At 37.3% G+C, this 14,510-nt stretch overlaps 1 protein-coding gene across 1 annotated transcript in view; it reads left to right on the forward strand.

Moving 5' to 3' along the window:
- Window positions 1-14,510, forward strand: part of DMGDH (dimethylglycine dehydrogenase) — a 40,421-nt gene that overhangs the window by 20,147 nt on the left and 5,764 nt on the right. Inside the window, exons 8-14 of the mRNA XM_071581674.1 lie at window positions 1,070-1,239; window positions 1,389-1,542; window positions 2,312-2,477; window positions 4,896-5,026; window positions 6,417-6,634; window positions 7,515-7,672; window positions 8,762-8,821. Coding sequence (XP_071437775.1) covers window positions 1,070-1,239; window positions 1,389-1,542; window positions 2,312-2,477; window positions 4,896-5,026; window positions 6,417-6,634; window positions 7,515-7,672; window positions 8,762-8,821 — 1,057 coding nt within the window. The remainder of the gene's footprint in view (window positions 1-1,069; window positions 1,240-1,388; window positions 1,543-2,311; window positions 2,478-4,895; window positions 5,027-6,416; window positions 6,635-7,514; window positions 7,673-8,761; window positions 8,822-14,510) is intronic.

Here is a 14,510-nt window from a genome sequence, read left to right on the forward strand (position 1 = left end):
TCATACACAGACTGCGTAGTGACATGCACATATTGCAGCACAACAAAGTTTGTGTCCCCAGTTTTCTGGTTCAGGTAATCTTGTAGGAGGACATTTCACACGCTTTTCTCTATGGATGTCAAGCTTTCCAGCATTTTGATAGTTAGAATTATGTACAAAACGTGTAAGTACGGAAACCTAAAATCTATCACTTTATAACTGTTGAGTGCCTACCTTTGCTGTCTAGTATGGTTTCTTTAATGTAGGTTTCTGACAAGGTATTTCCTCTACAGTCTGGTTCTTTAAACACTGAATATGTAGAAAGAGGACAGGTTTTTGCTATGGACTGGTACTGGGGAATTTCTATATGTTTGTTTTATTAGCATAAGCTTTCTGGAACTCTCTTTGTAGTTGTAGTGGAGAACAGAGAAGACAAATCAGGTGAGAAAAGGCAGTTCTCAAATTCTGGCACTGTTGCAAACAAGTCTTCTATTTCTGCTCCCCGTTCCTCTACATTCCGTGATTTTCTGTGGATCAAGAAAAAAGTACTGCTGGAATTTCAAATTCCTTAAAGCAATTTCTGTAGTGTTGTCTCCTGACTTTTTGCTGCTGTTGCTGTTGTCACTGGAATGTAAATACTCACTGTAGCTGCTAGAATGTCTCCGTATGGATTTCAAATCTGAGTCTGGTTTAATGAAACCTGATTGAAAAAGAAGAGGTATTCTGTCACTAAGAAGAATATTTAATAGACATCAGAAGATTGAAAACTTTCTTTAGTATTAAGAGTGTTAATTTCCCCAGAAAAGAGGATTGAATTATGAATTTTAAAGAAAGAAAGAGCTTGCTATAATCTCAAACACTGCAGCTGCTGTACAGTAGCAATGACATTCTGCTGCTCACAGTGGAGCAGTAGAAATACCTGTTAATAAAGTATGTAATCTTGGAAAACAAGACAAAACAGAACAAATAAAAAAAAAACAGTGAAAAATCAAAATACTTTAAGGTCTGTGTTAACAGTATATGTTAATCCTGATTTTGAAAAACAAAACATAAAAGACTTGGAACTGCAGAGGTTTTTCCTGTTTTTAAGGTATGGCATTATACATGCTGGTGGAATAGGAAAGTACCTCAGTGACTGGATCCTTGAGGGGGAACCTCCATTTGACCTGATAGAATTAGATCCAAATCGCTATGGAAAGTGGACCACCATAGAATACACAGCAGCTAAAGCAAGAGAATCTTATGGTTTTAATAACATTGGTAAGAAGGTATTTTTTTAATTAAGATTGATTCCAGCAAAGCCTGCTGCTAGATTTCTCTGTTTATATACATGTTGTCTGTCCTGGTGATGATAGTATGCCATAACTTTTGAGGTTTTTTGTTTGCTCTTTCTTTCTTTTCCTCTCTAGTTGGTTACCCTAAAGAAGAAAGATTTGCTGGGAGACCAACAGAGAGAACCAGTGGGCTGTATGATTTACTGAAGTCAAAGTGTTCAATGGGTTTTCACGCAGGATGGGAGCAACCTCATTGGTTCTACAAACCTGGAGATGAGACTGGATACAAGTAAATGAAAGATTACTCTTTTTTTGCCTCCCCTGGGAAATTACCATGATAGCAAAAGCCAGACAAGTTAAATTTAATGAGAAGCATACATTTATCATTCATTTCAGCTACAGGTATCTATTTGGTAGACCTTCTATTCTTGCATATTCCATAGTTTAGAATACATTTTGTGCTGCTAATGCAGACATTTTGAAACACACATCGAGGTATCCTGTAACTGTTACAGGTTTGGTATAGCAGGGAGCAACCTAGCTCAAGGAAGAGCTTGGAAAACAACTCATTCATTACAAATGTGTATTTTTCTCCATTTCTTATTATTTGATCAGCAGCACAGTATAATCTTTTCATGAAGAAGCTCATTCCTCTCTGCATAATTGTCTAGAACAGAGAAGCCTGATCTTCTTTTCTTGTTTTTTCCTCCTCTATGATTGCCCACTTAGTTACTTGCCTGCATCAGGGAGCTTCCAGCAAATAATTATTTTCGACAGGGATACTGGAGTCCCAATTTAAATGATGCTCATAAAGGAATAAAGGACACATTTTGCTGTTCAGAAATAAAGCCTTTGACACCTAAACTTAAATGACAGTTAAAGTATTTTAATTATTAAGCTGTGTTAGACTAAGGAAAATATTGGGTAAGTTCCCTACAATTAGGAAAGTCTATCTCCTTTGGATGATTATTAAACTGAAGTAACTAAAGACTGTGTTTTGCTGAAAAGAGCACAACATTTTAAAATTGTATTTAATATTTCTAACTGCTCTGTTTCAGACCCAGTTTTCGGCGCACAAATTGGTTTGACCCTGTGGGTCGTGAGTATAAACAGGTTATGGAAAAAGTTGGTGTGATTGACCTGTCACCATTTGGCAAGTTTAGAGTAAAAGGCACAGATTCTGTTAAGCTGCTGGATCATCTGTTTGCAAATGTTGTTCCAAAGGTAAACGGGACAGTGATAACTGGTGTAATGTGGGATTTAGGCAGATCAGCTCTGTTTCAGACATTGAAGATGAAGCATAATATTCTTGCCATATCTTTCAGATACCAACTATGCAGAGAAATTTCTGTATCAGACGTATTGCATTCAGTTAAGGGCACGAACAGTGAGTTTATACTAGAATAGCCCCAAGTAGAAGTACCTTTTGACACAGATCATTAAATCAGAGTGGTTGACGTTGGAAGTGAATTCTCTATGTCATTTTGTCCAACTCTCTGTTCAAGCAAATCACTCGGAGCTCATTGCCTAGGACTACATTCAGATGGCTTTTGAGTATCTCCAAGGATAGCAATGTTTCCTCACATTTAGGCAGAGCTTCCTGTGTTTCACATCTTTATCCAAAAAAGTGCAAGTGAATCTTACAGTAGATTTAAGCAGCTACCTGCCTAGAACTGTGGTGTACTCTGGCAGCTTGAGGCAGCAGAACAGTAGAATGTTCTCTTGCCTGGCCATAGCTAGATGTTGCATTCTTCCTGAATTCCAAAGTGAGCAGCTTTGTTCATTGTTTTTTGCAAATACTACCCATGCTTGTTTTCCTCCCTCTCATACTGACTCTGTTTTACAGCTGGCTGCATGGTGCAGGCAGGGTTGCAAATATTCAGGAGATTTAGCTTTCACCTCACACCTGTCCTTTCTTCACACATCCTCATAGTGTGATCAAAAATGGCACATTGTGACAAACTACCCCAGGTTTCTTATTCTTGTTCTCCATTTTTTTGTAGTGTTCCATGAGTCATTTTGTCCTTCTGCTTTGTCAGCCGCTCACATGTAGTATCTTTAACTTTAGAGATACAGCTCCAGCAAGCTGATTTTTCCTTTCTGAAGTGCTACAAACTTGGGGTTTGCTCATTTCAGCATAGAATTCATTTTCAATGGTTTTCATTGCTTCAAATACCAAAGGGAGGAAACATAGGGAAACAGTAGGTACAGAGACTACAGATATGAAGGCAGATAAGTTCTTCTCAGAGGTGAGAGTCAGCTGAATGGGAGGAATGTACACAAGTTTGGTATCTTAGGAGAAAGAAGAACCTGAATTGTCATGTAATTGTGGTTTTTTACTGTATTCATTTTGTGATAACAATATAGATGAAAGTTTGAAAGTTTGTCATCTGTCTAGCTTGAGGTAGAGACAGGGTAACTGTGTCATCAAGAGGTATGGATAACACTCATTGAATGTATTTATATGGTGGAGGGAAATCAAGATTAAACAGGAAATTATGAGAGCAAATCACATGCTTTCTATGAAGTTTAATCAGCACTGCAAGGAGGAAAAAGAAAGCTAGATGGCAAAGAAGAAGGTACAGTTTATGAGTCCACTTAAAAATCTGGTATTTGCAACAGGTGGTTATTTAAGATGTTTGATTTTTAGTATCACTCATGCTTGCCTGCATGATAAAATAAATGAGTGGAGTTACTGGAGATATACTTGTATCACAACTGGGTTGAGTGTGACTAGCATCAGGTCCTGAAAATTCAACTATGTGCTTGTAATATGCCAGTAACTCTATTAATGTAATATGACCTTGCAAGAGAATCCTAATACCAGCAATATTGTTTCTTTCTCCATTCATTGTATGGAGTATGGGCACTGACTGGCTGACCGACAAGGTTCTGTGAAAGTAGAATGAAATAGATTAAATTCTGCCTCTGGAATCAGACCAGCACAACAGCTATGGCATATTCGTATTTCTATTTCTGTGGATGATACGTGTATGAACATGTATGTGTTTTATGGTCACGGCTAAGCAACTGTTATTTGAAATTTTGCCTCTAGACATTAAGAACCTGATTCAAAGGTACAGAGATGTAGATTCATAGTCAACAACTACAGAAAATGTAAAAGCGTACATAACTCAGGGCCACAAAAGCATAAACAAATTCAGTATTTCCTTCTTTAAAGTAAGGGGTAAAGCGTACATTATTGTTTTGGGATCTGAAAGCCTTATTCACATGATTGAAAAAAAAATATTTATGTCAATAACTTGTAGGATTTTTTACTCAGATGATGAGACAACGAAGTAAAATTGACTGAATTTGCATTGAAAATGCCTTCTTAAAACAAATGTAGCTTAAGAATGCCTTGTGTATTGAATTATTAACAAGTGTTTATAAAGGTCTTGATTCATCTTATTTTAAATAATTCCATTTTTGTCTAGAAAGAAAAACACATTGTTTCCACTATAAAGCTTAAGCTTGGCCAATTTCCTCTCTCTCCACCCCTAATATGGCACAGCAGAGCAAACATAAAAAAATTATTTCATTCAAATGAAGACATATAACCATATATTTCATGATGTTTAAGAATTCAAAGGTTTTATTTTGCATTCTTAATAAGTAAAAAATGCAAATTTTACTCTGTAGGTGGGTACCACAAATATAAGCCATATGCTAACACCAAGAGGAAAAGTTTATGCTGAGCTAACAGTCTCTCAACTGTGTCCCGGAGAATTCATGCTTGTAACTGGATCAGGGTCAGAACTCCATGATCTGAGGTTAGTTTATTTTTTATGCGGTGAGTACATAGTTCTAGACAGTCACATTAATATATAAAAAAAATTTACTAAGTTCCAAATTGTCAATTTCACTCAACAAACTTTTCTCAGAGTTTATAAAAACTGTATTTACTTATGGATTTTAATTTCTTAGAAATTTTGTTGATTTAAATCCTGAAGTACAAGCAAATGGATATTGGATTATTGATGATGTAAAAAGATGGAGAACTTAACTGACAGTTATGTAATATACTTAATTGGACGTAGTTCTTTTTTTGTTGTTGAACCTATTTGTGTTTGGCATAGTATGATGTAACACAGCATGGTTGTTCCTTTCTAGTGTGTTCTGTTATGCAAGAAAGAAAATTGGCTTTAAACATGGATTACTCCAGATGCACTGACCTGGCCTATACAGATAGGGAGTGCAGTCTTGGTGATACTGTGGTAATGTCTTCTGCCTTGGCCTCTGGGGTCACAAAGCGAAACAACAAAATGAAAGGAAATAGAAGCAGTTGCAGGGTGATGTCACTAAATTACTTTTCAAGTGTTGGAATTGACATTTCTAGTGCTCTTACTGAATACTGCTGGCAAATCACTTAATGAAAATGAATCAACACTTAAAAAACTGAAACTTGCTACCCTAACATTCAAAGAATAATGTGCTATTTAATAATAGTCTCAGGGGAATCAGTAGGACTATTGGCACATTCAGGAACCAAACGGCAGAGTCAGACCTAATGTATTTAATTCTACAGATTTTCTGCAGTCCTGTTTGGTACTCCCCTGTGCCTGAGTTCTTTTAACACCATTTAACAATCTAGCACTTGTTAAGATTTTTAGGTATACTAATTTTATTTATTTTCTCAGTTTCCTGAAAGACATTTTGCAGCTGTTATTTTTTATTAAACCCAAACTGAACTTTCTGCCAATACTTTAACTACTCTATTCAGGAAGGAACCAACCTGCTTCTGCACTTCTGTTGTCACAGAAATTTATTTGGAGACTTACGTTTATTGTGGTTTTTGCTCACTGTTTTGTATGTTGAGGTTTTATTAACACATTCTGTATCCAAAGCCAAATATTTTGTCATTGTATGGGATCACTTCCTTCTCTTATCTAGAAAATACTGTTCCACCCATTTAATTCTCTTCTTTTCTGGCTGTGTCTCAGATGCTTGTGTTTCTGTACCAGTGTCTCACCTGGAAACACTGTTTAACATCAGTCACCTATTTGAGTAATGTAGCACATGGTTTTTCTGGGTTTAAGAAGGCATGGGATGGGGAGCTGATGGGGAGACGAACACTAACAAAAAGTTACTCTTATTGTAATTTTATCCAAATGAGTTATTTTTCATAAAAAGTGCAACACCAGTGTTGCATTTTTTGTGCAGATGGATTGAAGAAAAAGTAACATCAGGTGGATTCAAAGTTGAAATAGAAAACCTGACAGATGAGATGGGAGTACTTGGTGTAGCCGGTCCATATGCACGGCAGGTCCTCCAGAAGCTGACAAATGAGGATCTCAGTGATGGTTCATTTAAATTTCTCCAGTGTAAACATCTGAAACTTTCCAATATTGCTCTTACTGCCATTAGAATATCATATACAGGTAAGAAATAGAAAAAATATTCACTTAAGGAAGGAGACAATGAATAAAACAAAAAGAGTCACTAAAATTATGTTGAAAAATAAGTCATCTTATGTATTCATAAGAAGTAGATTCATTACATTTGACATATAAATGTGGGAGGAACCACAGTACATTGATTTCCAAATGTGATATGGTCAGGGTATGTGCTGAGTTTTTCCAAGACCTTTTTTCTAGAAATATCCTAGAGTGTAAATGTTTATTTTGCAGAACAAAAGGCCAGTTCTGATAACCTCTGTGGTATTTGCTGCAAAATCAACGTCAAGAATTGTTTTCGGATTACCGTATATTAGTGTTTGTCATGTGCTTTGAAAATGTAATGCTCTAGTGCTTAGTATTTGGTTTTCTCAGTTACTTTTTATTTCTTTTTGCATCCATCTCTAGTGTAGTAGGTTGAATTCAGAGTTTTCTGAAGCAGCTGAAGTCCTTGTAATTCATATTCTCTTTCTGTTGTGCTAAATATGATACAATACAGTCATTCTTATTTACACTCAGTGACATTTGCTGTTCACTTGCCAAGTCATCTCTGTTTATAATGCCCTTAATTTATCATTGTGGCTTAATTATATGACCTTTCCTTATCAGTTGTTCTGTGTTTTTCTTACCCTGAGTTTTCAGTTAGCAGTTTAAATTAGAATAATACTACCACCATTCTCTGGTGGGTTTTGCAGGGAATTAGGCTTGCCATATAGATAGAAGAATTGACTCTAGAGTGTTAATCAACCCTATATTGTGAATAAACACTTACAGCATTGATCCCCACTTTTGACCAAGGACAGGAGTGTATTTATTAGGATCAGTTCATTGAGGTGATGAAACCATTAATCTTTTTGGTATACAGGTGAATTGGGCTGGGAACTTTATCATAGAAAAGAAGATTCTCTAGCTCTTTACAGTGCGATCATGGAAGCTGGCCAAAAAGAGGGAATTGATGACTTTGGAACATACGCTCTGAATGCTTTAAGGCTGGAAAAGGGTTTCCGAGCCTGGGGGGCAGAGGTCAGAAAAACTTCTTTTTTATTCTTTCTGGGGGTTTTGGTGGTTGGGTTCGTTTGTTTGTTTCTTGGGGGTTTTTCCTTATTTTTTTAAATGACCATACAGATTTTAGCCAGAGTTAGCATAGCTGGTATTTGTACAAGTTTCTCAATTTAGCATGAAAAGAAAATATGCCTTGAGTGGGAAAAACTGCTATCATTCTGACTGATGATTTTCTACATAAAAATAACTAGTGTACTCCATTGCACTGATGATAAAGCAACACTTATTTTGATTCATGGATGGTTTTCCTGCTTGTGAATAACAAAATCATGAGGGTTTTGCTGAGCTCTAGTGTTCTAAAATCAAAGGTTTGGCTGACAGATCCTGAAAATATTTTATTTCTGTAATAACTATGTCATGAGAGGCCAATTATTCTGACTTCATAAAGTGTTTGGAACTTTTTCATTTCCCATTAGCTTTTTTCTGCAGAATTTGCTCAATCACAATAAAGAACTACTCAGGGGGTCTAGAGAATTTGGGGAAGATCAGTATAATTTCTGCTTACCTGAATTTTTTCCTAATTCCTTTTGAAATGAAAGAACTCAAGAAAGTGAAATGGTGGGCATTTAGGCATCCTTTTTTTGCCTTGTGACAATTATTTTCATTCTTTCCTCAAATGCTGCCTAACAAATTATTCCCCCTGCACCTAACAGGAATGTGAATGCAATGGGCTTTGTGTTTTATTTTCCTCTCCAGCTAAGACTCCGCTGTGTTGCAAATGGAGTGCATACCTGTTATTCAGTCTTCTGCAAGTTCCAATCTGCTGTGATGAAAATCATGTTTCTTACTGAAACGTGTTTACTTTACATATTGAAACTTAGATGACTGATTTACATATCTGTATATTATATTAGGCATAATAGTAGATACAGTTTTAATCACATATTGGAAGATTTCAGTGTATCAAAATGGAAGTTGTACGTATGCAGTATGGAAGACATTGACACAAGAGTAGATAGAAGTATGAACAGAAAGAATAAACAATCCCCCCAAACCCAAAGGATACTATGGTCCATCATAGCTGGATGGTGAATTTATATCTTTTAACAGGTGAACTGTGACACTAATCCCTTGGAAGCTGGACTGGAATATTTTGTAAAGCTAAACAAGGTATGTCTTATTATTTTCAATGTGTTCTATTATGCCCAAGATTATTCCTTTAAGAGTTTGAACATGAAAAATGTCATTATCCAGAAAATAAAATAGGTTTAGAAAATGAACCACACAACTATGATTATAAGAATAATTACTTTATAAGTACCAACTTGTTTGAAAAATATTTTCCCGTGTCTTGCTAACAAAATTATGCAATAGATCAGAAAGTTGCAAATACTAAATGTTGTATACATGAAAAATAATTCTTTGTGATTTATTTTCAGAGAGAAATTTTAGTCATGTCCTTTTGTAAACATATGGTGTATATATATGTACAAGTTGAACAAACCTGTTCATATTTTGAAAATGTTTTACCTGCTTATTCTTGTTAAAGCAGATGTCCCTAGGATCTTTCTCCCTGGCTACCACTCTAGTACTTACTGAAAAACAAATATATTTTTTAGAAATGCTGACTGACAACTAGCAAGAGTAACTTGTTCTTAGAATTTCTGAAGAGGTTCTCTGCTCATAACTTGTTCCCGCCTGATTTGAAGTTTAGAGAATGGAGCTACTTGCATTTAAATGTGCAGTAAAACGAAAAGATGTTATTCTATCCCTTTTTATTAGCAAACTCACTTTCTGTATTAATATTTTGGCAATTCAAATTCTAATAGATACAGAAATTGCTTGTAATTCTCTTTTCTAGTTAAAATTAATCCCAAACCAAATGCCCAGACACTGTCAAATAAAGGACCTTTCCATGAAAATTGGTGAAATCATGTCCTGTGCAGATCTACAGCCTTCTACTCCTGTCAGTTAGTCCATCAACTCAAATAGTAATTGCCTGCAGAAAGGAAGTGAAATCTCTAACATGAAAAATATGACCCTAGACATTTCAAGTGAGGTGCTTGAAACAGTGGCTATTTTTGACTTAATATTTTGCCTCAACTTTTTTATCTATAAATTAAAGTGCCAACATTTTTACATAAGGGAGATCAAGAAGAAAATATGTTTATGTGACATTTCCCTTTAAAATGATGTAATGTGATACAGAGACAAACTGTTCTTATTTATGCTCCATTTATACCTGAAATAGTAATAAATCAGATAATAAATCATCCTTGATATTTTTGCCATGTTATGTGGAGGCACTGTAGAACTGATAAAAGAATCCTGAACTTCAAGTTACAGGTCCAAATAAAAAGCAAACCTTAAACTTTGTGTAGGAAAGAATTATGGAGGTGCATTCAACCTAAAATGATGCTTTTTTTTTATGAGCCAGTTTCACTGACCATAACAGGAACGAGCCCAGGAAGGTGCTTTTCCTCCCCAAATGTCGAACCTGTCTGTAGAGGTGAAAGTCCTTCAAGCTGAGCAGGATTGAGGCAAGGTGCTCCTGGGAATGTCAATGGCAGTTCTAATCTAGTAGAGTTACAGCTGTTGGGTAGTATAATGTTGCCCTACTCAGAGTGACACATGCAAGAGAAATACAGAATCTTATAAATTAGGATTATGTTATGTTTAGAAATCGAGGATTCCCACGTTGAGGAAAAATTAGCAGGATTGTAGGGAAATGCAAGAAAAAAATAGTTATTATTACACAGTTTTCTTTCCACTTTCTTTTGATACGTTTGTTTTCTTTTTTGAAAGCAGCCACAAACAAGATGCCCGTGCAGAACATCAAAAGGCACTGATGTGCATGAAGCACTTGATTCTTTAATTGCTCAGCACATTTCTCTGCATGGTTGAAATGCAGGGTTGGGGTAGTTCTTTGGAGCAGATACTCACATTGTAAGCAAATGGGCATGGAAAGAATATCCAGCAGAAATGCAGAGTGTCAGCCTAAAACATTTTCAGCTTTGCTGAACTAATGTGAAAAAGGAAATAATGAATTTTTTTTTATCAACTCAAATGAGAGTAGTTGTGACTGTATGTTGACACTTCAGAGGTACCTGATCTAATTCAGATACTGGAAGCATTCTAAACACTATAGCATGAAATGCAGTGTGAGATTATTTACTCTTCTGCATGGCAGTTTGAGTCCCAATTCCATGCCTCTGGTTTTGTTGTACCTTTGGCATGCCATAGACCTTCACAGGCCACCATGACTGAAGACAAGCAAAATACTCTTTTTGTTACCTGTTCCTATTGTTAGGGAAACTTTCCCCTCCCCTCCTCCCCCTTCCCCCTTCCCCCCCCCCAAAAAAAAAAAAAAGGAGAAACAACATAAAAACTACAAGCTACAGATATTTAAATGCTTGGTTTTGATATTTTGGTCTGTTACTCACAATTATTACTCCCTTAAGCATGCACCCCCAGGTGGGGAAATTGATGATTTCTATGTAAATTAAAACTGAAACACACTGTTCAGTTAATTACTAGAGCACTTATTACTGTTCAGCAAGCAGTTGAAATAGCTGCCAAAATGTACAAAAAAACTTCAGCATAACTGAATATTGAGTAATATGTCATGAAAAACGAAAACAGTTTTAACACAGATTAAAACAAATGAAGAACCAGATGCCAGTGAAGGTCATATGATCAAAAAGAATTTTAATTTTCATAAGAGAGCATTCAAATATCTGTGAAATATATATGAAGAGATGTAATGTCTCAATAAAATCTGATGTTCTCTCTGTTCAGCAAGTTTAGTGTATGCATCATCTTTAGGTACACATGGGCTAGTAATTTTTTTTGTGATTACTAATAGGACAAGCTCTTAAAAGCTTAAGCTGACCTTTTTTTTCTTTTACCTCCCTCACAGTATATGAAGTTAAACATGGCAGTAAGTAAACACATTCCCTCAGGATTTTTGTGGCAACTTTCATTTTATCAGTAAGGTTGAAGAGATGGCATTGTTCTAGCTGGTTTCCTCTAGACCCTGCTTGATAATCCCTTTTTCTGTAATGTTGGAGTTAGTTGCTCTCTTGCATACATAAGCAGAATACACTGCAATTAAACCAAAGTGGAGGGACAGTAACAGGATTAATTTCTAATTTAGAGTAAATAAGTCTTCATAATGTCACAACAAAAATGTGTCCATTTTAGCAATGGGATTTCCTTTAATTCCTGTTGTCTTTCGGTTGTTCAATTACATTTAGTAAGTTAGATGAGTTGTTAAATAGCCTCATCTCATGAATAAGCACTCTGCTACTCAATATTCAATAGCGTCCTAATTTTAGTCTCTGTGCCAGGAAATTTACAGAATGTCATTAAGGAAGAAAAAGTTGCAATTCTTTTTGCTCCATATTCAAGAATATTATTCTGCACTTTGTCAGGTTGTCAAATGCTCAAAGATACAGTATACCATGCTTAAAACAGCCTTATTTTTGTCATGAGCATAATGGACCAGAAGTTCCTATAAAACTTGATGTTAGAGTGAAAAACATCCATGCCGGTTTGAGTTATGAAGAGCCCAAGTCTGCAGCGGGCTCTTTTAGGTTTGTGCTTGCGTCGCTGTATCTTAGACTGCCATCTCCTGGTCACGCTCTCTGCAGCAACAGATCACTGCGATTTGGGAAGAGAATGCAGTAGATGATGGAAACCCTTTGGAACTCTGCCGTAATGTGCTCTTACAGGCCAGGATCCGAGTACTTAGCTCATATTTCGTGTTTGTTTCCACTTGGAGAAACTACTGTTGTAAGAGGCAGTGTTTCTTTGTCTCAGCCCTCTTTATTTATGGAGCAGTTTCTTTGTTCTCCATTTCAAACTTCTTTCCAGATTTCCCACTCTGCTCTGCACGGGTGTGGCCTCACCTTGAATACTGTGTGCAGTTTGGGGCACCACAATGTATGAAAGATATTAAGCTGTTAGAGAGTGTCCAAAGGAGCACAACGCAGATGGTGAAGGGCCTTGATGGGAAGCCGTATGAGAAGAGGCTGAGGGCACTTGGTCTGTTCAGCCTGGAGAAGAGGAGACTGAGGGGAGACCTCATTGCAGTTAGAACTTCCTTGTGAGGTGATGTCTCGGTTTGAGGGGAAAAAACCAAAATGTTTTACCCACAAGCAGGGGAGGGGCCTTCTCCACGATAATCACACCACTCTTTATCAAATTTAAGAAAAGGAATTTTAATACAAGAAGGATAACTGATATATGTAAACAGACTAGTGCAACCCACTCCCCCAACACCACAAGAGAAAGAAAATAAAAACCAAAACAACAATAAAACCCGTCAGGTTTTCCTCCGGGAGAAAAGGTTATACTTAAGTGTCCTTGTCACAGCCCGGCTGGCTGCAGAGTGAGTTTCAGTCCCTCTCCAGCGAGACAGACGAGCAGTGGGCTTTCAGATGGACTCAGTCTCTTCCCCCTGTGTTCCCCGTCCAAGAAGCAGAAAGGTACGAGCAACCAGCAGCAAATCCAAGGCAGGCAGCAGCAGCAGCGCGGCACGAAAAGTAGTCCGAGGTAGGCAGCACCAAGACAGCCAGGAAAACCCCAGCAGTAACCAGCAGGGCAGCCTGCCTCCTTCGAGCCCCCACTCCCCCGTTCCGCCGAGCCAAGACTGGGGAGAATATCCAAAAAAAACCCAAAAGAGACAAACCTGCCCCCACCCCAGCGATCAACAGTTAACTGCTTCTTTTGTTAACCGCTGGCCTGGGCAGTTAAGTGTCAGGGGAGAGAATTTACATAGTAATCCCAAACTACAACAGGTGAAGAGGAGCAGCAGGCACTGATCACTTCTCTGTGGTGACCAGTGACAGGACTGAGGGAATAGCCTGAAGCTGGGTCAAGGAAGGTTTAGGTTGGGTGCTAGAAAAAGATTCTTCCCCCAGAGGGTGGATGGGCTCTGGAACAGGCTCCCCAGGGAAGTGGTCACAGCACCAAGCATTACAGAGGTCAAGAAGCATTTGTACAATACTCTCAGGCATGTGGTGTGACTCTTAGATAGTCCTGTGCAGGGCTAAGGGTTGGACTCAATGATTCCTGTGTGTCTCTTCCAGTTCAGCATATTCTGTGATTATGTGATTCTGTGATTCTTCTATGTCCAGAATCTCTTTCTTAGGTCTACCCTACCAGCTTGCTTATTTTTTTTTGTTCATTTGTTTGTTTTTAATAGTTACCAGCCCAAAATCTTCTCCTTTCTTTGTTTCTTGCTCCTTTCCTTGTCTACTTATCGCTAATTGCATTTCATCTCCTCCAACCCTACTCAGTGACTGCCTGAATTTCATTGTCAAAATGCACTTCAGACTACAAGTACTACCTCTTTCTCTTACTTTGACATTTGGTGTTTTTTACCAGCGCACCTATTAGACACAAGAATAATTGCTTTGTTATGTATTATGCTTAACGGTTTGTCTTGCCCAGCAGCTTCTCATAAATGGGTGAATGACAAGATACAGTCCTTGACTGTTGATCTGACCTCAAGCATATCTCCAGATAAGTTGTTATCTCATAGCAAACTAGGATGAGCAGTTCTACACATGTGCCTACAGTTCTTTTATTCCTTTGGTAGCTGGTTTAGACTTAAAAGTTTCATGCCATCCTCTTTCTAGTAATTTCTTTTTATCCTTGCCACTCTGCCAGAACTGTCCTTCAGTTGTTTCAGACTAACTCATTCTATTCCCATGATCTAAGGTGCTTGCTATGTCCTAATGTATTAAAACACAAAGCCATAGAACTTTTGAGATAAAAGGCGTGGGGGGTTTTGGTTTGTTTATTTGTTTGTTTGGTAAGTTCATGGGTGCAGGTTGGAGAAAGAACACCAAAA

Source organism: Pithys albifrons, chromosome Z (assembly GCF_047495875.1).
Source record: "Pithys albifrons albifrons isolate INPA30051 chromosome Z, PitAlb_v1, whole genome shotgun sequence".
Classification (NCBI taxonomy): domain Eukaryota; kingdom Metazoa; phylum Chordata; class Aves; order Passeriformes; family Thamnophilidae; genus Pithys; species Pithys albifrons.